The sequence below is a fragment of the Rhagoletis pomonella genome, unplaced genomic scaffold (assembly GCF_013731165.1).
Source record: "Rhagoletis pomonella isolate Grant_MI unplaced genomic scaffold, Rhpom_1.0 Rhpom_scaffold_00008, whole genome shotgun sequence".
Taxonomy (NCBI): domain Eukaryota; kingdom Metazoa; phylum Arthropoda; class Insecta; order Diptera; family Tephritidae; genus Rhagoletis; species Rhagoletis pomonella.
Genome location: NW_023458562.1, coordinates 35,489,733 through 35,515,536, shown reverse-complemented (window position 1 = coordinate 35,515,536; position 25,804 = coordinate 35,489,733). Strand labels below are relative to the sequence as shown.

The 25,804-nt window shown below is 33.5% G+C and overlaps 3 protein-coding genes and 1 long non-coding RNA gene across 5 annotated transcripts; 2 read left to right on the top strand and 2 right to left on the bottom strand.

The window, feature by feature from the left end:
- The first annotated feature begins 596 nt into the window (after positions 1–596).
- Positions 597–1,337, top strand: LOC118744748. Its single transcript, XM_036478005.1, has one exon. It carries the CDS (start codon positions 662–664, stop codon positions 968–970), a length of 309 nt encoding a protein of 102 aa, XP_036333898.1. The 5' UTR covers positions 597–661; the 3' UTR covers positions 971–1,337.
- Positions 1,338–8,248: 6,911 nt separating this feature from the next.
- Positions 8,249–22,853, bottom strand: LOC118744741 (neural cell adhesion molecule 2-like). Of its 2 annotated transcripts, none has more exons than XM_036477996.1 (7): positions 22,693–22,853; positions 15,106–15,381; positions 14,703–15,025; positions 14,203–14,598; positions 13,965–14,126; positions 11,980–12,190; positions 8,249–10,230 (listed from the first exon to the last, which is right to left on the bottom strand). In XM_036477996.1, exons 1-7 carry the CDS (start codon positions 22,754–22,756, stop codon positions 10,067–10,069), a joined length of 1,596 nt encoding a protein of 531 aa, XP_036333889.1. In that variant the 5' UTR covers positions 22,757–22,853; the 3' UTR covers positions 8,249–10,066. The 2 variants fall into 2 exon arrangements, with proteins under 2 accessions (XP_036333889.1, XP_036333890.1); XM_036477997.1 differs by having other exon boundaries at positions 15,106–15,378.
- On the top strand, positions 14,524–24,601 carry LOC118744749. The gene is made up of 2 exons (XR_004993584.1): positions 14,524–14,606; positions 24,359–24,601. It is a non-coding gene; the product is annotated as an uncharacterized LOC118744749 (long non-coding RNA).
- Positions 23,076–25,493, bottom strand: LOC118744745 (tubulin-folding cofactor B). Its single transcript, XM_036478001.1, has 4 exons — positions 25,242–25,493; positions 24,800–25,159; positions 24,617–24,738; positions 23,076–24,542 (listed from the first exon to the last, which is right to left on the bottom strand). Exons 1-4 carry the CDS (start codon positions 25,362–25,364, stop codon positions 24,422–24,424), a joined length of 726 nt encoding a protein of 241 aa, XP_036333894.1. The 5' UTR covers positions 25,365–25,493; the 3' UTR covers positions 23,076–24,421.
- Between the last annotated feature and the right edge of the window lie 311 nt (positions 25,494–25,804).

Sequence of the window (25,804 nt, the reverse complement as noted above, 5' to 3'; positions counted from 1 at the left end):
AGTTGTTTGAGTCACTGTACATACATATTTTGGAATGATGGCATGATTCATTGATAAAGCGTAGCTTCATTAACACATAACTAAACATATATCCATATATCCAAATATTTATATGTATACATATTCACATTCACTTCGATATTCACGCATACATATGTACTTACATACATACACGTTCATTGGGCTTAATTATTTGTAGTAAATATATCTAACTGATAGAATATAAGAAAATATGTAAATTATAATTTCGCAGTAAACGCATGTGTGCTTCTACGAGTATCTATCACCTTCTGTTCGCTGCTTATAGAAATTCACACCTACTTTTTTGTACACACCCTTTCCTTGGATTGATCTATGTACATACATATGTGCATCCATACATTCATATGAATGCGAAGTACGATTTCATTTCCTTTCAACGCACACCCCACGCCCCACTTGCCCGCCTTCGCCTACACCCTTTACTAATCGCGACACCATTTCCATTCCATTCGCACTGATACGAGTATTCATACAAATTTGCATTTAGTATTTAACATTCATTAGAATCGATATTTGACTTTGTCACTTTTTTTCTTCTCAACTTTTTCACACTACGTCGCCGCCTACATGTACATACACACATACACTTCGCTTGCTCAAAGAATCTCAACATTTGATAATGTGGTTCAAGAGCAATAATACCATCACCACTGGCCGGGAGATTATCGTCGATGCCGCTCTCGGCTATCACCTGGACAATGACATGAATTTGATTATTGATAAAGTATCGGACAAAACTAAAGGCGAGTACCATTGCGCCATTATGCCACAGGATGTACGCATGAAGATATTTTTGGAAATCGGCGAAGAGCCTAAAGTGGACCACAACGGACAAGCGATGGTGAGCGCAAGCGCACTGTGTCTGATGTTAGCGCTACTGGTGCGCGAATTGAGCTTTGGAATTGTGAGCTTAGATAAATTTTTTTAGGCATTCAATTCAAAAAACAGTTGTTTACTTGAAACTTTAGTATGTAAAAAAAAATGTGTATTGTAAATGTAGGTACTACTCGCATAGCTGAGGATAATTGTTTTTTTTTTTTGTTTTTCAATCCACAATACTACAACACTACTACATAGCTTACCTAAAGCAGCAGACCAAATACAGAAAAAGTTACATATAAAAAAAATAGACAGAGGGTGTATATACTTACTTTTGAAGTAGTACATATATATGCCACATGTACTAAGTAGTGTATGATAACTAGTGTAAAATCCAGCATACTTAATATCTACATTATAAGCACCATAGTAATTTTAAAATATACGTGTATGTATGTACTGTGTTTTGGAAAATTGGGGAAAGAGTTTAATATACGATCTAGAAAGTTGCATAGTCATATACAACTCTTAAAGCAGTATAAATCGGTTCGATGAAATTTGAAATTCATTTAGGTAAGCGAATTTTTAATAATTTGGAAATTCTCTAAAAAATAATCATGTTGTTTTCGTTAAGTTTGTGTTTACAAGTTTTCACCTTTTTGGGCGTTAAAAAACAAGTTTCATTGGAACGGCGAAATTTTAATATTCTAGAAAAACACATTTTTGTGCATATTTAAACTTGAAGTTCTAATCTTTAGTGGCGTTTTTCATCGAATAGACGAATTTTTAAATTTTTCAAATTTCTCATTTCGGCAAGCTTAGGCCTGACAATTTTTCACAATTTTAATCGTTAAAAATGTTTTTATTCGAATTGACGAACTTTTAAAAATTCCGTCACAAAAATTTCCTAGTTGTATGTAGACAGAGTTAAACCTACTTTTAAAACATTTTAACGCCCTAAACATTTTAAAGTCGAATCTAATTTTCCTAAATAAATTATTCTTATTACAGTGGGCTGAAGCGTAGAAATTATTCACGATTTTGAGCTTTAAAAACGTGTTTCATTTATCGATGAATTTTTAAATATTCTCGAAAACAAATTTTACCATTTTTATGTGAGCGAACCCTTTGAAAAGTTGAAAATCTTAAGCCTTGGTGGCACAATTTTTTTTTTTTTAATTTTAAGCTCTAAAACATTTTTTATCGGGTTGACGAATTCTTACAAATTCTAAAAAAAAACATATTTTCAAAATTTTTAAAGCCCTAAACCTTGGTAGCACTTTTCACCGAATCGACGATTTTTTTCAAATTTCCAAAATAAATTATTCTCGTTTTGGCAAGATTATTGTGTGCCTTGTAACGTTGTAATGTAATTTTTTAATTTTTCATCTAATCGAAGATTTTAAGTCAAAGAAATAGTTGAAAATTTGCAATCTTAATGTTTGAATTTTATTTTGATAGCAAGTATTTGTCGTAATATTTTCACAGGAAGTAGGCGATAATCTCGTTTCATACAAAAAATACCTTCATCTTTAAAATGACCCTCAAAAATTGATTGTTTTAACTTTTTTCTTCCGTTTTTGATCTGAAAACCGTGCAATGAAATTAAAAAAAAAAATTAAAACATAGAGTTTTGCTACCTTGCGACAAGGAATCCATTTCCATGGTCGGTAGAACCGAAAAACACAATTTAATTTTTTTTTAGAAGGCAACTAATTGTTGCTTTTAACTTAAAAAAAATATTGTGAAGGTTGTTTTCAAGGTCAAGTTAATTTTTATTCGATGAGACCTTCAAAACTAAAAGTAATTTAATGTAATGACATTTTTAAAATAAATTTAAAATGTGTTTTTCGGTTCTTGTGGCCATGGAAACGGATTCCTTGATGCAAGTATGGCAAAACTTTTTAACAAGTGCAATGCCTACTGTTTTCAGGTCAAAAAAAAGGAACAAATTTAAAACTTCCTATTTTTGAAGGCCATTTGAAGGGTTAAGGGATTTCTTTTTATCCAACGAGGCTATTTTTGCGGAATTCTCCATCTCAGAATCTTTAAAAAACTATTAAATTTATTTCGCTTGCTGCATCGCTCTCTAGATATTAGATTTTATCACAAAAATGTTTATTTTCACATTGTGTGCCATGCTTTGAATACTGCAGGTGAGATGACACTTCTTCATCATGCAGGCAATACGTCTACAAATTGAAAATATGGACTGGTGTAGGCGTTAAATAGACTAATTTTCAAATTAAAAAAAACAGTACTTTTGAATTAATAAAATTTCTGTATTCATCAAAAAGTGGAATTTTCATCAAAGAGATGCATTTTCATCAAAAATATGCGTTTTCATCAAAAAGATGAATTTTCATCAAAAAGTTGAATTTTAAATATTCATTTGATTTCTATTATATGAATATTGTAAATTCATCTTTTGGATGAATATTGACTATTTATTTGTTTAAAAATATTTATTTTATTATAAAATATTTAAAAAACGTCCATTAGATGAATATTAAAAGTTCGTCTATTAGATGAATATGACATCGGTAGCCCATGTATGAGATGCTGAAAAAAATTTAGATATTTTTTTGCTAGATATTTCAGGCCCTTCAAACCGAATCTAAAAAAAAATACTGCTTCGAACCTATTTCCATGAAATTATTTCATTTTTCTCCCAAACTGCCTTTGGTTGCGCTACACACACACGCACATTTGTATGTCATATTACTTTTGAAAAAAAAAAAACAAGAATGTATTCAGAGCGAAAAGGAGTGAAAAGCCAAAAACTCGACGCTGACGCGTATTTGTTCAAACCTTCAGTTGTTGATTTAGTATAAAATTACATATATGTACATATGTATGCGTCGTATATAAAAACGTATTTATTTACATACACAGTCGGATAATGTACTCATTGTTGTGTAAGGATTTTGTATTGTCCGCCAGAGAATTTGGAAACCTAAACAGCAGTTATAATAGAAATTTCCCATGTGAAATGTCAACAAATCCCTAGCAGTCGCATAATTAACTTGCACTTGTTGTTGTAATGCTAAATATAATGCTAAATTGAGCTGGGTGACGAAATATGTATGTGGTTTAGCATTAAGTGAAAATAAGTATTAATTCATAAAGTCGAGTAATTGAGGGATTACTTGTAGCGTATATACTACTATATACAAATATATGTACATAGTATGTATGTATGTAGGTAGATTAGCATGTGAAAGTGAAATAGAAAGCAGTGAAACCGAAAAGTGCCATTATTTTACATAAAAACGGTAGAAGAGAAGAGAGTATAGAAAATTTTACTAAATCAAAACTTTTAGCAAATGCTTTTAAAAAAAAACATCTATGTACATATGTACATCAAACGATGGAGGAACTCATACACTACAGATCACTAATTTGAGTTTTTAGGAGTATCTTTTATCGTAACTCTGGCTAAAATTGTGTCTAACTAAAAAAGCTATTTGAGCTATTTTTTAATACATACATGTACAAGTTTATAAATAAAAATAGATTTAAAAAAAAAAAATATTACAAAAATATTCATAAATACATACCCCTGCCTTTTGCATACACCTATATAATTACTTAAAAAAATATGTATCCATTAAAATCTATTATAACTGCTTGTTTACGCTGTCATGAGTACAAATTTTTATTTAGGATATTGAAAGTTGTGTATGTAGGTGGATTGTATTGAAAATTGTATGTATTGTAGTTATAGCTATGCTTGTTAATAGCTGAAAGAATTTATTATTAAAACTTATAAAAAAAATATAAATAGTAACAAATAAAGGAAAACGAAATGAAAGAAAATTGAATTGTAATGGAAATGTTAGCAGCTTCTTTAGCAGCAGCAACTGCAGCCAAAACGCAGCAGCAGCACCAAAACAAAAAAAAATGCCTTTGAAAAAACATTTTGATTATAAATTGTACTTGAAATGAAGCAAAGCGTAAATAAAAAAAAAACAGCCGACAACGCAAATTTGTGTGTACTTAAGCGAAAAATGCAAATCGAGAAAAATGTATAAGTAGAATAGTTGTATGTGTGTATATTCACGCACTGCAGTTTTGAAGTGTAAGGCATATTTACGAAAATGGAAAATAAATAGTATTGTATGTACTTATTTTTTTCGAAGTGGCAAATTGTGCACTTGAAGTTATTTTCATAAAGTGGAGCAAGTTTTTGTAAGTACCGAAGGTAAATGTATTTTTGTAATTACAGAACAAAAACAAAAAAGATTTATGGTTAAAAGTACACCTATGGCCAAAATAATAAACGCGCCATATTTAGACAAGTCTTGACTTGTTTCTTTTCTTTGTTTTATGTTTTGTATTTTTTTTTATAAAAGTCTAGCTCATCATCGAATAAAAACCATATACATAAATCAAAATTTCAAGCTTTGTACAAAATAATAAAAATTCTGCAAAACGTATCTAAATTTTCAAGCTTTTATTAGAATTATTTGATAATTGTTTCTGGCTATATTACGCATTTTTTCCTTAAAAAAAATTTCGAATATACTTTGTATGGAAGAAAATGCGTGAAAAAATTGCCAGAAATCAATGCAATCTAGTGGGTTATATAACTGCATACTCAAAAAAATTCTGAAAAATCTGATTAAAAAGTTGAAAATTTTGCAGAAATTTTAATTTTTGCACGAAATTTGAAATATGAATTTACATGGGTTTTGTCAGATAATGAAACATTTTTGTATGAAAAAACAATAAAATTAAATAAACGAAAGAAAAATAGGCAAGCTTTGTAAAAGTATCGCGTACCTATTTATTTTGCCACCAATGTATATATGTATGTATATTTCGTTCATTTACTTTAAGACTGTTAAGGCGGATTCGACGTTTTAGTTCAGAATTTTTCTTACTTGTGGTTCTTGTTGTGTTTTTAGCTTTGGAAGAAAAAGTTCAGAACTAGAGCGATGAATCCACCTTAATAACTCAAAAAACACAAGACGCGTTTAAAGTTTTCAAAATTTTGCACAATATGAAGCATGAAAAAAAGTAATTTTGCATCTTGTGATTCTAAAATCTTTTTGCAAGGCAATTTCGGAAAATCGATTTTTTTTTTGATCGCGCGGGAGTTGCCTTTTTACATTTTTCGACGTACCTTCGGCATTTACAGTGACATCTTAAAGTATGATATATCGATATATTTGTCTCGAAAAGATAATGTTTTTCGTTCCAAACTTTATTGACCTCAAGTAGCCCTTTCTGGTACTTACCCACCAGACCTCAGTTTCTACCATCCTAACGTACCACCCTAATGTTAGTAAATTAAAAAATGTTTTTGCCGAATGTGGTTCTCACCGAAAAATTTAAAAATAATATCTTTAGATTCAGCCAAGAAAAAGGATTTTTTTTTGAATTGCTTTGTAAAAATATTGCAGACTCAATGGGTTACACGAAATTTTTTTTTTGTTCGCTGATGTATGTATGTATATCTATATACATGTTATGCATACATATGTACATTAGACTGCATCACCAAAAAAGGTTGCGGTTTTTCCGCTGGGATTATAAAATTTGTTATATTCTAAGACGTTCACCAAAATTATTTGCATAAAAATATTTAAAAATCTTTTCAACGGAATCGTAAGAATGACATTTTTTATGCTGTTTTTTTTACTTTTTTCAAAGATTGATTTACGAAAAACTTGAATAACTGGGCCAAAACTATTCTGATTTAGACTTATGGGATCTCAGTATAAAGGTATTTTCACATTGATTTTATTTCTGTCCAAAAAAAATCATTCGTGTCCCAATTTTTTTTTTTCAAATACCAACACCTCTTAATTCAACTTTGAATGACGTTCGTTGATCTTACCTTTCTCTTTCATCCTTTGAATGAGTTTATAAGCAAAGAAATAAAAAGGGTGAGAAAATACCTTTCCACCGACACCTCTTAAGTCTAAATCAGAAGAGTTTAGGCTCAGTTATTCAAGTTTTTCTTATACCAATCTTTGAAAAAAGTTAAAAAACAGCATCAAAAATCTCATCATTGCGATTCCGTTCAATTTTTTTTTTAATTTTTTTAAAATATTTTTATGCAAATTTTTTATGCTTAAACCGTTTTGTCATTTGAGGGGATTTAAAAAAAAAAATTTTAAGAAACTAAATTTATTCATAAAAAACTCCATTTTTGGAGGTATTTTGAAATTGGTCCAGCTCACATAAATCTTAACATTTTTTCGAAATATTTTCGTGGACGTCTTAAAATATAATAGATTTTATAATTCCAATGGAAAAATAGTACCGATTTTTTTTTTTATTGGGAGTGATGCAGTCTAATGTACATATGTATGTATGTACGTATGAATATCCATAAATCACTTGACGTTGTTGTTGCCTCAAAAAACGTGACCAAATCGTATTTCTGGCGATTTTCATTTAAAATGTATCGTGTGAGTATTTTTTCCCAGACTTAAAACAATAAAGGCAGGGCAGAAAAAATTACATACTTATTGTTTATTTCAGCGAAAATCAAAATATATGTTCAATATTTTGTCTTGATAAAATTTGTCTCCCAATTTATGGCGTCTAACTATGCCGCTTTCAAACGACAGTTGATTTTTGGGATAACGAAAGCTAGTTTAACCGAAAAGATTTTCTAAATTAGGTCCCAATTCAAATGGGCTTGATCTAGATATAATTACATATTATTGAAAATATGTGCAATTTGTTGGCCCATAAAATATAGTTACTCTTAAGAAATGGTTGAATAAACAATTGGGTATTTTTTATTTGAAGTCCCCTGAAGAGAAACAGAGTTTTTCGATAGAAAAATATTGATTTTCAAAAATTCGATACCATTTCTACAAAAAATTGTGTTTTCCACCCATATAAATACACGGAAAACATTGAGCGCTTTGAGCGACCTCTAAATATGTTTTGATTTCAAACTAAAACATAAACAGGGGCATATTTTTCTCGGTATAAAAAAGTCCTAGGCGGTGAGAACATTCAAATTCCGACTTCACTTCTTTTTACCACCCTAATGCACATATTATATGCACTCTTCGTCATAACCTTGCATTCCTTTCACGAATTTTGTCTTATGACTGCAATTGGCACAAAAAGAAAAACACGTGTAGCACGAAACGGAAATTTAAGTTTGGGAAATACGAGGGGAGGCTGAAAAAGTGTAAGCCTAAAGGGCTGTTTCTGTTACTTGAAAAAAAACCTTTGATTTTGCTCAAAATTTTCTTGAAGAAAAATATATAATATATGCATGTGCATTTTGTTCTTGAGAGCTGCGAACTGATTTAAGAAATTTTGATAGCATGAAATGCATTTTGCGTTTTTCTTGAGAGCTGCAAATAGCACATAAGGTATTAAAGTAACTGAAAAAATTTATAAAAATTTTATTTTTCTATAGTATAATCTCCCTTCACTTCAATGCATTTCTTACATTTATAATAAAGGGCTTTGAACCCTGTAAAAAAATATTCTCCGCCTTTGTCTTCAAAATGCTCGTCTACTGCCGCCACCTTCATTCCTCCTTCACTCGAAAATTTTCGCCCTCGAAGGTTTTTCATCAAATCGCTGGGGGCCAGGTCTGCACTGTGTGGTGGGTGGTTGATTTCTTCAAATCCAGTCTCGTCCAGAGCGCGCCTTGCAACTCGCGCAGTGTGCACGGTCTTCAGGACTTATTTCTCTCCGTTTCTCGACAACCACTTGTCGCACTTTTGGTCTCTGCCAGACTCCCCATACACTGTAAACATCTCTTCAAAATATTTCCGTCAGCGTTTTGTTCTTCTTTTTGAGGAATTTGTTGACAGCTCTGCTCTGTAGATGACTCAGACATGGTGATGTTTACGCTCAATTACTGAATGCGCAATGATTTTAATGACATGAAATACGGTCTTTATACTACCAAGGATATTAGCAATTAGCGACACGCAGTTCAAGACATTAATGACACTTAAAGGTACTTAGGCTAAGAACTTTTCGACCTTCCCTCGTGCCTACAATATTTCAGTAGGTACTTAAACAAAATTAAGAAAATTTATTGTACTGGCCACAAGTTGGAAGTTTAAAAAATGTTGTTTTCGAAATTACATACATTAATACATGTACACAAACATTTATTCTTTTGCATAGATACTAGGAACTTTGTTTAAGTCCCTAAACTTTCAACTAAAACTACTTACACTAATAACAATTTGTAATTGCACAGAATTTTTTGTTGTAGTGAATATGTTTGATATGTTTTTTTCGTGAATCTTCTTAACACTTTGAAGTTTTGATGCCAACTCTCCTAAAAAATACTTTAAGGGAGGGTAGAGCGCTTCTCTTAAAATTGTCTTCATTTTAGAAGTTCATGTACAAATGAAATAGAAAAAATTGAAAAAAGCACTTTCAACTACAAGCTAACATTGTAAACCCTGCTTAATGCATACATCCGTAAGAAACGTAATTATGGACATTTTCAATGGCCTTAGCCGATGTTTTAATTTGTATTTATATATATATGCTTATAAGTTATAACATATTTTGGCACTCTTTTACGGCACAGTCACTTATACATAATATGTATGTATGTATGTACATTAGACCCTAGTAGGGTCACCCTACCAAAAAAGTTCGCAGTACACATTTGAGTCTAAAAAGTATTTTTGCAAGTCAATTACAAACAGAAATCATTTTTTTTTTGGCGGAACGGTGGGGTCCTCTTTTTACATTTTTCGTCAAAGAAAAATTTTTTTTGTACCAAAGTTCATTGACCTAAAGTACTCCGTCCTAGTGCCTATCCACTAGACCTGAGTGACTTATCAATATTGAAAAATTTTAGGTATCGAAAAATGTAAAAAGGCGACATCTTCGTTCGCCGACAAAAATTTCGCAATTGCCTTTCAAAAATACTTTACACTCAGGGATGTATGGCGACCTTTTTGTGTTGTTTGCTTGTAAGGTGTGGTACGGTCTAGTGTACACGTATTTTTTTTTTGAATAAACTCTATTTTACTATGGCCTATTTAAAATATATGTTTCTGACTCGTTATACAAATACATTTCTTTCAATAGTTCTATGTTTGGCACCATTGTATCGCTTATATACATATAAATATAGGATCTTTTTACAACATTCACATATGTAGTTGAATTAATAAATATTTTATATAGCGTAAATTAAAATACTTTTTTATGCGCATAAACATAAATATTTACAAAATTTTTGTATAGTCTAACACCCAACTTGGAACATAAAAAGCATGCAAGCGCCACTGACGGCAATCATTGTGTGTGAAATACTGCGCACTACACCACTGCTGTTCGTACTCTTTGAGCTGCCACCAAAACTTGCCACCGCTATCATATTACCCGGCGCATCGGCGGTATCCAAATCATCTGCGGGAGAGAGAGAGAGGTTGATAGAGTGAAAAGTTATATGCGAAGAAGCTGTAGCTGATAGTTGTTATCAGCTACAAGCATATCTACTTACATAGATATGCAGATATATGTATGTATAGTGCTTATCATAACTATGCGACACATAGTTTTGAGTAATTAGTTTTTTTATTATTTAATTTCTATTATGTTCAAACGCTTTACAAAAATTAACTCTAAGTACTGTTGTTGGTCTATCAGACCATGACAAAATTTTTTGATTAAAATAATGGTTTTGCTTATGCGCAAAAAAATGTCATATTACGAATAGCTTTTACCGAGTCAGCAATGAGTTAATTCCGGTAGCGAGCAAACGTGTGCGGTGACAAGTGCCGTAGGAATCGCATTTTAATTACTTGCGAGTCCAACATCAGCATTGACGTACATAACTGTTTTTCGATTGTTTTTTAATTTCTCCTATCAAACCATATCAGTACTTATATTTGTAATAATTTCTATAACTTCAAAGAAAATTTATAGTTGTTTTTTTAACATATTTGTTTCTTGATTTTACACGGTATGCGTAGGAAAAGACAAGAAAATGCCTTACTAGTTTCTAGACATTGTGGAATTTGCCAGATATTTTATTTAATTTATTTTTTATTTTTATTTTGAAACAGTATTTTTCGTTTTAAATATAGGAATCAATTTTTTGCTACTTTGTTGTTTTTTCTTAATATATGGTGTGAAAATATTGATAATACAATTTAAATAAATTTGGGTGAATTCAAAAGAAAAGTTGGAAGCTTTTATTTTTTTGTAAAGTCAAAAGGGTAATAATTTCACTAAAAACAATTTTTAGTAAAATGATCTACATATATATATTAACAATAAAATTTGTGTGGTCTCACAGACCAACATCAGTAGTTTCGAGTCTTTTTTAAGCACAGTAGTTAAGGGTTAAAAAACATTTAACAAATTTTCATCAAAATTTCATACTTTTTATTCCAAATTTTTAGAAAATTTTTGGGTAATTAGTATAATAAAGTGCACGTTTGAAGTGGCTATAAAACACCGTTGATTTTTGGCAATTTTATTGTTGACGGTGTCACTTATTTTCTTCCATACCCAGTATGTTCAACGTTTTTTTTTTAATGGAGCAAAATGCACAACGCGATAAAAAAAAATAAATTAAATTGCCAAAACTCAACGGTATTTTATAGCTACTTCCAACGTGCACTTTATTATACTAATTGAATGGGCTATGAAACTGCCCAACAAGGTTTTCTAAAATTTTTGAATGAAAAGTGTGAAATTTTGATGAAACTTTGTTGATTTTTAACCGACTTCCAAAAAAGGAGGAGGTTATCAGTTCGTTGGAATATTTTTTTTATCTTTTTTTTATTTATTTTTATTTTTTTTTTTATGTAGGTTATCGCAGTAACTTTGGACCACGTCAACCGATTTCGATAATTTTGCATCGGAAAGGTAGTGTCTCAGAGGTGGTCCCATACTAATCTGGTTAAGATCCGATCAGTGGATCATGAGATATATATATATATTTTTATTTCATATGAGAATTGAAGTCGGTTTTTTTGCTAAAAAGTACTTGTTTTTGAAATTTTGTAAAAAAAATGAATATGTTTTTTTGTTATATAATTAGCTATATTTTTGTGAAAAATTTTAATTAAATAATAAAAAATTAATAGCGAAGCTTGGCAATGTGTGGTTGTCGTATTATTGTGATAAGCACTATATATGCGTACCCACCTGCATCAACAATATCACCATAATTCTCATCATCATCTTTGATTACGAAATCATGTTGTGCGGAAAATGCCGACCAACCAATTGTATTTTTCGCTCTCATACGCACGTGCCAGCTTCCCGGTGTGAGTTCCATTTCATGAGTCACCTTCCAAATGCTACTATCCGCATGACGGTGTGTATGCACCACAGATACCTTGCTCCATGTGTATGACTATATGTATGTAGTAGAATGAAAATATATGTACTATGTATAAAAATGCAGTTATAAAAAAAAAAACTATCCAACCACATTGTAGTTGCGTAAATATGTAAATAGCGATAAAGTTTAAGTCTTCCTCAAATATCTCAGCTGGCGATTACGAATAAGTAGATATCGCACAGCGCGACTCGGAAGTGGCGCAATCAAGTAAATGGTTGAATAGTTGGGTTGGTGGTAGGTGCTTCAAGTGCATTTACATAATCGAGAAAAATGTGCGCGGTTAGATATAGAAATATGTTGTATATACATATGTAGATGTATATATGAGACTACCTGTAGGCGACAGCGTTTAAGAAAATTCTACTTAATATTTAATATTGCAAAAATTAAAATTTGTAAATCAATTAAATAAATAGGTTAGCTGGGTCTGGGTTCTTTGGTGGCGGATAGCAGTTGGGTATCTATCTTCCTCAATACATATCGTCGACTGGGTAAAAGATTGTCGTAAGCGTCATACGTACGTGCGTAACATACAACAATCTTTTACCCAGCCGACGATATGTGATGAAAATTGCAAGTGACACTTTTCCCCTGGAATTCCAAGGAAAATCGCCAACCAAATAAGCTACTAGTTTCCTAAAGCTGTTGGCCAATGAATCGGAGGTTTTTTCTAAACATAACACTTATTGACAAGAACAGCATCCCCTGCTAAACTGGGCATAAGACATCGAAGTTTTTTTTGCTTAATTATCCAAAGTAACCAATTAACCGGTTCTCTCTAAATTTAGCAATAAATTTGTTGGCCGAGTTTTTAATTAAACAGGCTGAGTAATCGTTTAAGCAAGGAATCATAGATACCGTAGCGCGCAGGTACTTGTTTAGTTTAATTAGGAAGATGAAACTTTTCTTTCACAAACCATTTGAGAACTGCAATAAAGCATTAGATTTGTAGACAGCTTGCAGCACAACTTTAGTGTTATTCTTTCCTGTTTTTATTAACGTTCTTTACTTGCATAATTGATTATATTTTTTATATCTGCTTTTCTAGATATATTTTCGGCACCGAACACCGAAGTGTTCAGTTGAGTCACGACAACAAATTGAGAGCAGTTCAGAAGTGTGATATGAAGCAATCAAAAGTTCATAGCAATTAGTTCCAGAAAGCGTCCAAAAATTTTATGAAAGCTATCCAAAGCTTACAAAGTGGTGCCAGCTGATATCAAAAAAAAAGGTTTACTAAAACAACCAATTTCAGGTATGTTAATACAGCCATATTATGCGAAATTTTTATAAATTTAATAGGGCTGATCTTCACCTCTAAGTTCAATACTTTGGTGGTATAGTATCGTGAAAATCGTTCATGTCTCGGAACGCAAGAAGAACTGATGGATTTATAAAAAAAAAAAATGTGAATTTTTTAGTGTTTTTCATGGCTCATTAAGTGCTACTGTTGTTGTTGTTGTTGTTGTTGTTGTAATAGCATAAAAATTCCCCCAACAGTGTTAGGGCATGTTGCTGAAGCTTCCATTGTAGTCGTGATATCAGCGGAAGGCAAACCAAATCGCTGACGTATGAAGACATGATTCAGAAAAGGAGTGGAAGAGCATAAACTAAATATATTTTAGGTAGAAATTTTCACACTTACAAGAGGCCTGAATACAAATAAAAAGAAAAAAAATTGCACTTAAATTGTTTTCGTGAAATTGGTTATTAGACTATTGGGGTCATACCTCTCTTTCTTTTCGCAAGTTTATTATAATATCATTAACCGTTTCTCAGTACTTACACCCGCTAGCTTGTAATCCAATATCGCCTCAGAAAGCGGTTGTATGCTACGCACTAACCAGTGTATCACTGCTGTTCTACCATTGATCTCCATATCCTCTAGCTGTGGATGCTCTGGTTCATAAAGGATATGCACTTTTGTCTCATCGTATCCAATTGTGTTCTATAATTTTTTATTTTATGTTTTTAATTAAAATATTTGCCACATCCACATTTAATTTACTTCACATCTTTCTTACCTGCACTCGACACGTATACTCGCCCAGATCGTTGGCGCGCACATTCATCACCGTTAAGATCGAGCGATTGCGTCCTTTATGCGTCACCTGATTGAAGGCGTATTTTCTTGACTTCTCCAGCGTTTTATCATTTCGCAGCCACTTCGCTTCAGCAGCTGGATTTGCAGCATAATCACAATACAATTCAGCATCGCCACCTTGCTCCGCATTGACATAATGCCGATAAGTGGAAACTTTGGGCGCATAAACAACCTCAACAATGATCATGGCATGCGGTGGCTCTTGCGAACGATCATCGGCTAAACACTGATAGATGCCGCCATGTATGGTGTCCACATTGTCAATGTAGAGTTGTTCGCCCAAGACGCGCTCCACCACGGTTTCGGCGCGCTTGCCCTTTTCGTGTGAGTAATAATAAACAAAGAAGTGAGCTTGAAAATTGTACGAGTACTTATGTGTATGTATGTATGTATGTATGTATATGCTAATGTTGCACTTACATCTATAAACCACTTGATTTGCACATTTTCCAGTGAATAGTACTTGCATTCGCAATGATGTGGCTCGCCTTGACGAAATACCAAGCTGCGGTTAGTCACTTCTTGTCCATCGCAGAATATCATCAAACTTTCGTCGACCTCCAACAGCGCATGCATGCGCACCCTTTCGGGCAATACTTCACAATAGTAATCGCCAGCATCCTTAACTGTGACATTCTTAATGATCAGCGAGTTATTCTTGAGCACATCCACATTGGGGTACATAACGAATTGTCCTGTCGCGATTACAATTTTATCTTTGTACCACATAATCACATTGTTAGCTGTTCGAAGTAAATAGTAAATAATTTAGCAGTTAACATTAGGGACTCTTATGAGGATGTCAGCTCCCAGTTCCACTTACCTTGTATATTCTGTACCGCACAATCGATCAGCAAGCTTTGGGCGGGTTGTGTGTAGATTTCCACTTCCGGTTCTACAAAGTAGGGCGGTTGTGCTCTCAGCTCTGCTGGTTTCATATCTGCAGCCTCCCCGTTTGACACCTCGTCTTCGTAGTCGTCGCCTTCCTCGCCGCCGCCGTCGTCATTTTCATCCGCGTCCGCATCATCTTCGTAGTAGTAGTCATCTCTTGCGTAATCGGTATCGCCGTCGGTTGTCGCCGCAGCCTCAGCAGACGCTGCTGAAATAAAAATAAAATAATAAATAACAGTATTTAAGATTTCCATTTACACTTTTTTCTGCGCAAGTTAAGTGATTTGTGAAAAAGTAAATGGCATGAATTATTCATTCAATTAGCACTTAGTTCAATCACCTGCATAGTCTGTGAGAGCTAGGAAAATGTGCAAAATAAGTGATGTTTGACAAATCGCCGAAATTGAAGTGTTATTTGAATGTTAGAAACTCATTTGTGAGTCTAGTTGGCCTTTCAGAACGTGGACAGATTAATAAATCACTGGAAAAATTCCGAAAAACGTATGTGCATATACCGTGGTGAGGAAATACTTAGAGTACCTTCAAGACTTAAAATCGCGGCGCTTTTTTAGCGTTCTCCTGGCTCCCACCCGTCAACTCTTCTTAACGACCTGCGCTATACTGAATCATAGGGCATAAGCAATGCATTTCTTTATGAGCTTTTAAACTAATATCGATAAAGCCCTATGCCATAAAAATAGGTAAACGAGGTCCGTATTAAGTTTCCAGTAGCAATTTCGAACAAAACTCAAAAAAAAATGTTTTTTTTTTAATTCCTTCAGTTCTACTAAATTTTTTTCCCCAACATTCTCTGTTTCTGGCAAAGTAACATTTATTCATAAAAATAAGTGTCATTTCCCGTCGGGCTTTAAGCCTAAGGCCCTGTTTCTGTGACGAAAAACCGCCATTTCAATTGACATTTTTGAAGGTTGATAAAAAATGTTATTGGGGCTCCATTGCCGTGCTAGACTATAATACATATTTTTATAGCAGCTTTTTCGGAGATCACCCACCTCCTCATCAGACTTCTTTTTTCTAGACTGTTGAAGTCATTTTAGGGGTTACCTTAAAGAAGGCGCACTAGAAAATGTCGATAAAATCCTTGGAATGAATGATATTGGACGCATACGTTGGAGGAGGCAATAGGATTCTCTATTGAGGAGATACATTACATATTAGACACATACATACATAAATATTTGGATATGAGAAAATAATGGGACCCGCGATTGCTCACGCCCGCCCATAAACGCAACTGCTTGTCTAAAACTTCGTTTGGTCTCCAACGGCGGGGAGAGGTCTTTCTTAATTTAGATGGAGCTAAAGTTGTGCTCAACAGCACTCTACACGGCCGTGTTAGTTATGAAGGAATCCCAAACTTCAGTGTTTCGCACGGAAATAATCAATAGAACCGCAACTATGTAGCAGGGTCTACCTTGTGGATTGAGCAAATTCCAATCCTCGTGCGCGTATTCATTAGACCAAATTTTGCTAACAGCTGCCGCCTCCAAGGGTATTGTTGTTTTTAAGCCGTATTATTGTAGTTCGCGCTTCGTCTTGGTCGAGTGGAAGTGCGTGAGCTTCGTTTCAACAACACATTGCTCTACTTTGCTAAGCCATTTAATTTTCATTCATTGGCGCTCGTATGTTGTATTTATGTTAATTAATTTGTGTTACAACCTACTCTAATAGAATATTTTGTGAAATTGCCCATGGTAAATCCAATAATGGCTCGTAAGCCCATATATCGATTATTTATAATATAGTAAATCAATAATTCACGCCTAATATGTAGGTGTAAATTAAAGACTAGTAAATAAGTAAGTAATGAGTCGTAGCGATAGTCTCGAAAATCAGTGAACATATTTTGATGATCTCATTAATTTGCGACTGATGTTTTTTATTATTACTTTTTATGTCTTAATGTATTTGTTTAGTTTTAAAAATCACATGCTGATGATAAAAGGACACCATGTGTTTTTTATTAATCCAATTGTGCCAATGTTGTACATTTCTTTGCACATTTGTGGGTGTATTATTTGTAAACAAATCACTTTGTCGCTCCCGCGCATCAACAGATTGATCGTTTGGAGTTCGTCCAATCACCCGCTGCTGCACAAATATTTCACTGTCTGTCCCTTGGTAATTGTAAATTTTGTATCGTTTATGTGCGCAAAGGGAATTCTGCACATGTTTCAATGAATTTGTTTTACAAAATATTCGGTTTATTTGTTGTTTTTTTTTTTATGTTGGCATTTTCCCATTTTGTTTTCTGCAATGGCTTTACTATTTTTAGCAGTTTATGTCATGAAATTCAAGCATGCGATAGTTTATTATCGTATTATCGTATATTTACTAAATGGAGAAGTGAACTTGTGCGCATACATAGCTTTATACATACAGTTGCGGTAAAAATAATAGCACTAAAGTTCAGAATGGTGTTGCTTGCCACTTATGTTTAGTTATTTATTTGTAATCATTTTCGATTAAATTATAGTTCGATGTATAACAGCAACCACATAAATAAAAGTTAAAAAGCTTGCGCAAAGTTCACAAAAATTAATAAACTTAAAAAAAAATCATTAAAATTTCAAACTTATTATCTAGAATTGTTGGAAATTTTTCGAGTGTAAATTTCAAATCGCTGAAGTTTACTGTTGATTTTTTAGAATTTTTTGCCGTTTTGGTTCGCTGATTTTTTTAAACGAAAACTTCACTTTATTTCATTTCTGTAGGTATTTTTTTCTCTACAAATTTTTAGGATCTTTTTAGAAATATTGTTTTGCCATTTTATGCTCACAAGCCTACTTAAAAAAAAAAAACTAAATGCATTTCTGGAGTTTTTAAATCCAAATTTTACACTATAATGGGCTTCAATGGCAAAATTTTCATACATTTTTTGCACCATCCATCCCCACAGATTCTCGATGGGACTAGCATGAGGTGAGCAAGCAAATCAGTCTGTGACAGTTATGTTATTTCAATGTAACCAAAATTTTGTTGACCTGCTCGTAATAATTTTCGACTTATCCTACTGCATTATGAAGCTTTGTTGCAGATAGTTGCCGTTTTAAGATAGCAAATGCTTTTCCCTAACTTTTGTTGATACTCCGAACGGATTAACCACTGGAAAACGTTCCCAAGAAACCAATGATCTTCCACTAAAACAACGGCTGCGGATGCATCTTGGGCTCTCCAATATCTTAAACAGGTTAAACATTTTACATCATAAAATCTTCGCTGAAGAACCTCCTTAGCGTTCGTCGCATTACCGTCGCGAGGTGCCTTAAATGGTGTCAGGGTACAAAACCACAGTGTGCCTCCACGTACTTAAAGGGAAGCCTGATATTGCAACTTCCAGTCATATTTCTTAATAATCCAAGCTGGAGTGTTGATGTACTGCGCGCATTTTTTCCATAGAAAGTATGTTCGCCAATTTTTTTCATATAAAGAGAATTAGCAACATCTTCAAAAAAAAAACACGAATTGCTAAAAATCAACAGGAAGCAATAACTACTTCAAATTGGCACTTCAGTATACCAAAATTTTGCTTAAAATTCTGATTAAAAAGTTTGAATAAATTTCCAAAAAAAAAAATTTTTTTAACCACTCTAATGTATGTACATATCGATGTTCTAATCTCGAGGAGACAATCGGCCCTATCGCGAATTTCACGTGAACAAATATTCCCAAGAATTATAAAGTAAAACCAAAACAGAATTTCCCAATATATTTCCGTTTTGTAGATATGTAAAATTATGGGAAAGATTTATTCACATGAAATTGGCGATAGGGATGAATGTTTTTTGTTCCAAAGGTTATTTACCTCAAGTACCACGTTCTTGAACTTACCCATCAGATCTCAGTTCTTATCATCCTAACGTACCACCCTAATGTCAGTAAATTGAAACTCATCAAAAATCAATAAACTTTTGCCAAGGAAGTATTGCAATTATTCTAGTAAATTAAAGCTCACCAAAAACCATTGAAACATTTGCTAAGGAAGTATTTCAACTATTCTAGAACTATTTAAAAAAAAATATATTGCCGAATGTCTAGGTTCCGCCAAAACAAAAATAAAAAATCGAAGTTGTCTTAAAAAAAATATTTTTGGAGCAGGGATGTACGGCAAGCTTTTGTTTGCTTGTAAGGTGGTACAGTCCAAAATAATAAATTCTAGGGCTTTATATATACATACGCGTACTTTCGGTGGCCTGTGGGCAAAATATTGCTATCTTATCTTATCATATCAAACTAAGGTATTTGTTGTAGCAACGAATCACAAGTATTCACAAAAAATTGTGCACATGCGTGCGTATGTACTAGGTATGTACGAGTATGTGATATGAACATTTCTATACATACATATATGTATGTACATACATCAGGCTGGGTCAAATTGTTCGGACGAAAATTTTTCGACGCATCGCATAGTATTTCCTGTTTCTATAGAAAATTCTAAGAGAAAATGTAAAAGAAACTATTGGTCGGAAATGAGTATCTAGCCTGCGCATTTTTAAAAGAAAAATTTACTTTTTATCAAGATTTTATTTTTTTCGTTCTATGCCGGTTTTACAAAGTGTTCACCTTTTTGTTACAACTAATGGATACAATATGCCTATATTTTAGTTTATAACAATTTAATTGATTTACCATATTTACCAATCCAAAATCTGTGTCAAAATTATAAACGCACCACATATTGACAAGTTCTAACAATCTATTTTGTTGTCATTTAATTATAGTAAAAATGTAAAGCTTTTTAAATGGATTTTTTAGAAAGATTTTGAATATACAGTTTCGTGGTCCATTCAATTTTATTAAAATAAAGTACTAGTAGCTAAGACTTACCGTCGATATTTGGCATTTTTTTGTTGAAAAAAAATAGAAAATAAATAATAAAAAATCGTCTTTGTATGCAAGAGACACCGACAGCAAAAAACGGCAAAAATTAACGGTGAAGTCCTAGATGTCTTCCTTTCGAGTTTTTTTTTGTTAAAAAAACCGTTACTTTTTACTTTTATCGTGAAAATGTAATTTGTTCATTTAAAAATTGGCCAGGCTCGAAACTTATTTCCAACCTTTGGTTTCTTCTATACTTTTTATTAGAATTTATTTATAGATTTATTAAAATAAAAATTTGCCCAGCCTAATGTACATACATATTGTATATACAATTGTGAGTATTTTAACTGCACCAAAGCTGACAATAATAAATTGTATATCTCAACAGCAAAATCACGTAATTCCACATTCCAGATGTGAAAAATGTAAGCATACGATTATGAAAATTATTTTCTCGAGCAAATTCTTGATTGAACTGAACTGCTATTAACTACACAACTCTGTCATAAACGTGCTTGAAAATTATACTTATATATTTTTTTTATAAAATTAGTTAGTTTATTTTAAAAAATTATCAAGTCAGCAATGCTTGGCAAGTAGTAAACTATTTTTCTATCTGCTATTCTGTTGACATCACAACTTAATTTTAGGCTGCGAAAAATGGGCGAATTAATTGTAAAAATATTGCTCATCACCAACGCAAGAAAAAAAAAATAAATAATTAGGAGATAACCAAGCCGAATTGATAATGGTGCTTATATAAGCTTTATAAATCTTATCTACCTCATTTTCGTGACCATGAGACGAGTTAAGATAAATTTAACAAATAATAAATAAAAAATAAATTTTTAAACCTTTAAAATCTTTCAATTTTTGCACAATTTAATTTTGTTGTATCCAAATTGTTTCCTTTACTTAAAAGATTTAAGCCGGCGGATTTCTTTTGTATATCTACATAACTTAAAATTTATAAATTTGTATAGATGCCTTCTGAAGTGCCTAGGGCTCTGCAGCAAGCAGGTGTCTGTTGGGGAGCCCACGACTGTGGCACCCTACTAGGAACTGCTTACATAGCATTGTGTTATGCGCCGTAACGGGAAGCATTTGGGCCTCGTCATGTAGATGGTGCTATGGCGACGGCAGAAGGCATCCCGTGGCGGTCCGCAGTGTCGTGTTTGGGCAGGCGCTGCATAGTTTCGAACCGACTGACCTTGTATGTTGCCAACAACGTTTCTTTGTCTTTGCCCTAGGTGCTGCTAGACTTGAGGACCTTGTTCCGGCTCTGTACTCGACAGTTGCGGTTGTATGCGCCGAGAAAGAGGGCAGACTGTTGAAGGTTATTCCGAGGATTTTCGGGTTATTCACGGTCGGGATTTGTTCGTCAGCGACCTGAAATTCCAGCTGTGGTCTGACGCCTTTCGTCCAGATGGGGAAAATGGTTGCCGAGGATTTCGAGGGGAAGGGGGTTTGCCTCCTTGCTGGGAAGAAGAGGGAAAGTTCGGAGAGATAACCGTTTACTTTCGAGCACAAGTCATCAATTCCATAAGAAATAATGGATACCCTCTGTGGTGGCTGAGGGAGCTTTGAGATATCGTAATTAAACAGAAGCGCGGAAAGGACTGTCACTCCAGCATCACTTCCCAAAACCTCTTAGGGGAGTTTGTATACTGTTACAACAACAACAACAACAACAACAACAACAACAACAACAGCAACCCCCTTTTAATTTTCCTTGGTTTGCTGGTTTTATCTCGAATGTCGAATGGGTCCATTAAGCGATGTGGTTAAGCACAACTGTTTCGACGGTGTCGTACCAAAGTAAAAGCTATTCTACGCAGCAGAATGGCTGTTATTTCGATTTTTAATTTGTTGAGCCATAACTTAAACGAGAATGGAATAGCAAAACGAAAGTGGAATAGAAAATAACAGAGTACTCCAGATAATCGTTTCGGTCTCGCAAACAAAGCGCTGGTCATCGATTTGTAGAAATAATTTTGGGAAGGGGGTAACGGTCCACTTCGAAAACAAGGCGCAGGTCATCGATTTATATAAATAGTTGAATAGTTGCAGAACTTATGAGATTAGTGGCATTTGGCGTTTGGTTAAGAAAAATCGTGGTTTGGGTAGTTTTTTTTGCATCTAAAAATTAACTAGAAGTTTTTTTACGTTAAAAAAATAATTTTGGTTTTGTTAGTGATCGAAAAAGGTAGTACGTTCACAATGAAATGAAAAAGTTTCGGAGGTTTTTACTGGCTCTGAAATGAATAGCAACCTATGCAGAGTAAATGAATTGGGCAACTCGAGAGGTTTTTTGGTCTCTTTTTTTTGAAAATCGTTTCACTATATATATATTTTTTTCACTTAAAAGGTTATATAATAAGCCCACATTTGAATTGATAATATGTACTTTGAGTTACAGAAATATCATGAGAAGCTATTTTGAGATTGGAGGTCGATATTTTTATTTATTTTTTTTTTATTTTAATGGGCATCGGCTAGCAAAGTAAATACACAAATACAATGTTCCAATTTCAGGTTATTTTAGTATTTGCTATCAAATTTTTTAAATACAGCTGCATTAAGCACTTAGTAAAAGTAATATTCAATAGCACTGCAAATATTATTCAGCAGGTGTTATCGCAAAAGCGAAAATATCAGATAATTCCATACTTACCAGGGCTGTATTGCAGGCAAAGAGTTGTAATAAATATAGCTAGGATGAGTGAGTTGCTTTTCATTTTTTAGCACTTTCGATCGTTTTATGTGAAGCGACGTTTTTTTTTGTTAGTTTTTACTTTTTAAACTAATGTTATTTTAAACTAATGCTGCTTTTAAATAAAATTTTCACTTTTGATATTTTATTTACATTTTTATTATGGTTTCCCTAAAACTTAGTTTTTATTTTTTTTTTTATGTACATACATATGTATTTTTAGACTTAAGTATTTTTTGCAATATTTTCTTGCCACCAATGTCCCGAAACTAGCAAATTACGTTTAGTGATATACGCGCTATTTGCATGTTTGTTTATTTTTTTTTCTTAATTTATCTGTTTCCAAAATCTTCATATAGCCCGCTTTTATGATTCAGAAAATATAAACAGTCGTTTGATTTATAAATAGTTTTGGGAAAGTCTGCCAGACGTAACTGCATTGCATTATTTCAATTCGCAGCATGTCAAATTTTCATGCATATGTACGTATGTATGTAAGTTTGTAGATGCATACGATGTACTAAATACCAGTACATTCATACATACATTCTCCAAAGCAAGCAACAATTATTGTATTGTACACAAATTTCTCGCACTAAAATAAAATTCACACTTGTTTTGCAGTCAAATAAAACAAAAAACTAAAACAACAGCGCCACATTTAACTTCACATACAGACACACATACATATGTATGTTTGCAATTTAGTACAAGTAAATTTACAATGCTATTTGAATTCGATTTCATTTAGAAAACAAGATTTTGTGTATTGTATTTTTATTGCACACACTGGCGCCCTTTGTTCAACGCAGCTTTTTTTGATGGCAACAAATTCTCGCAAACTTTTTTTACTTCCGTCAATTGCACTTGATTGCATATCATTTATTTACTTATCAGTATTGACTTGGCAGCTTATTGCTCTTTTTTTTGTGTTAACAAAACTAATTAAAAATACAACAACAGTTGCTATAAACAAAAAAAAGAGCTAAGTAAATAAACCATATACTGTGTTCGATTGTTGATTGTTAGTGCACCCGGCAAGACTTAACCGCGCTACTAATTGCTAAGCGATATTAGCCATATAATGGTTGTGCACCTTACCGCGTTTATGAATGGACTGAAGCATGAAAACCAACACAGCCGGTTGGTGTACATGCTTTCAGCAACTTGCTGTTATTACAGCTTTATCGCACATTTCGCTTTGTCGTTGGTAGGGTGCGATGAAGTGGCCCAGCGCGTCCCACTCGCACCTTGCCGGCGCTTAGTCATGACGCGAATGACAGCACGAAATGTACCATATAAAAAAAAAAAAACAAAGTGGGAGTGCGCGAGCTGTGCCCGTATTTAAAAGGGCGCCACGGTATTACGGTTCGGCGATTAAGGTGTGTTGTAGGTGATTTTTCTGGTTTGGGTTTTAATTTGTTTCGTAATTTTATTTCATCACGCCATATACGCCGAAAATATTTAAATTATTCAAAATTATTTTAAAATGTACAAACATGCTAAATATAAGTATGCATGTTTTGTATGCTCTTTCCTTGAGTCATTTTAAATCTCATATCATTTAAATTCAAAGTATGCAATAAAAATAGCTAAACTAATTTCACATTTTTATTATAAATACTAGACTTAATACAAACTGAACAGTGAGGAAATACATCTGACTGGCAACAGTTTAAGTGCGCCCAGCTTAAATCTCATCATCATCGAGACCCGCATCTTCTGGGGGGAAATCGCCCACCTCTACAGCATTTGGCAGCACAAAACCACCATAGTTTGGTGCGCAACTAAAGTAACTCCTACCCTCGATACTGCAAATAAGTACAAGTTATATAAAAAATAAAATTTCGAACTGTCAAGTACATGAACATATGTTTGTACATACCTTCCATTATTTTTGCCAAGTGGCTCATCGTACTCCACGCCAATAAATATGCATTTCTTGCCATCGATTGGTCCCTTGTATCTTATTGTGCCTCTTCTCAATGGATTACCTGGCACTGTTACCTGGACATTTTAAAAGGAATCAGTTAAATGAAATTTATTATTCAGTGCATTAGTACTCTACCTGACATCGCGCCCCAATGGTACACAAGTCGGCGCGTTCTTGGTCCAGCTGTTTCTGTCGTTGCAATTTTTCCTCCTTCTGACGCGCTTCTTCCTCATTATACTTGCCCATGCGATTCTTCTTAAGAAAATTTCGCACTGTATCCGGTTTGGTTTCGTATTGTTCATTGGTCAATTCGAATTTCTCCACATCTGTTATCCAGTTGAAGTTATCAATTACATGTATGCGCATACCCGTTTCTATTGGCAACGCGCCCAGCAAGGTGGCGTCGTCATGCAGTTTTGTGACCAACCGTTCACCATTATACAACTCCAGTTGCATAGTAGCTGCATTGCCGCCTGTGATGATTTCCAATTTGCACTTTTCGGAAGAGAAATTTTTAACAAATGATTCACAGCAATTATGTGGGTGTAAGCAAAATCTAAATTGCTACAAAACATACCTTCAGTTGTCCCACCGAAAGGCTTTTAGCAAATTTCAGGTCCAATGCAATGCCATTATTTTTAGAATTGGATATGTTGACCTTGACAAAATCCTCACCACTATTAATCTGCAAAGGCTCCATGTCCGAAAATGAATCCGACGAAACCCAAAAAACTAGCTTAATTGAATGAAATCAGACTTGAGTTCGTTTTTGTTTATTTTTCTGGTGACAGCTATAGAGAATTCCGGCGACAAATTTGTTTTAATTGACGGCGGCATATCGCGTATGTCAAACATTGAACGCAGTCGACAAGGCAGTATATTGGCGCTGGTAGTGCAGTGTCTGATATAGCAAATACCAAGTTTCAGATATAGGTAACACTACGCTGCGCCAACACAAATATATGAAAAGCGCAAAAGCCTAAAGGCTCTGTTATGCATACTTGGCATTGCTTGAGAGTTGTCACATAAGGAATCTGTTAAAAGAGCTTCGCGTGTAAGCGGTTACCCAACGCACAGCATTACATACGTAAAGGTCTGTTGGTTTTTGATTTCTACGTAAAAATGGTATAGCAGTGCATG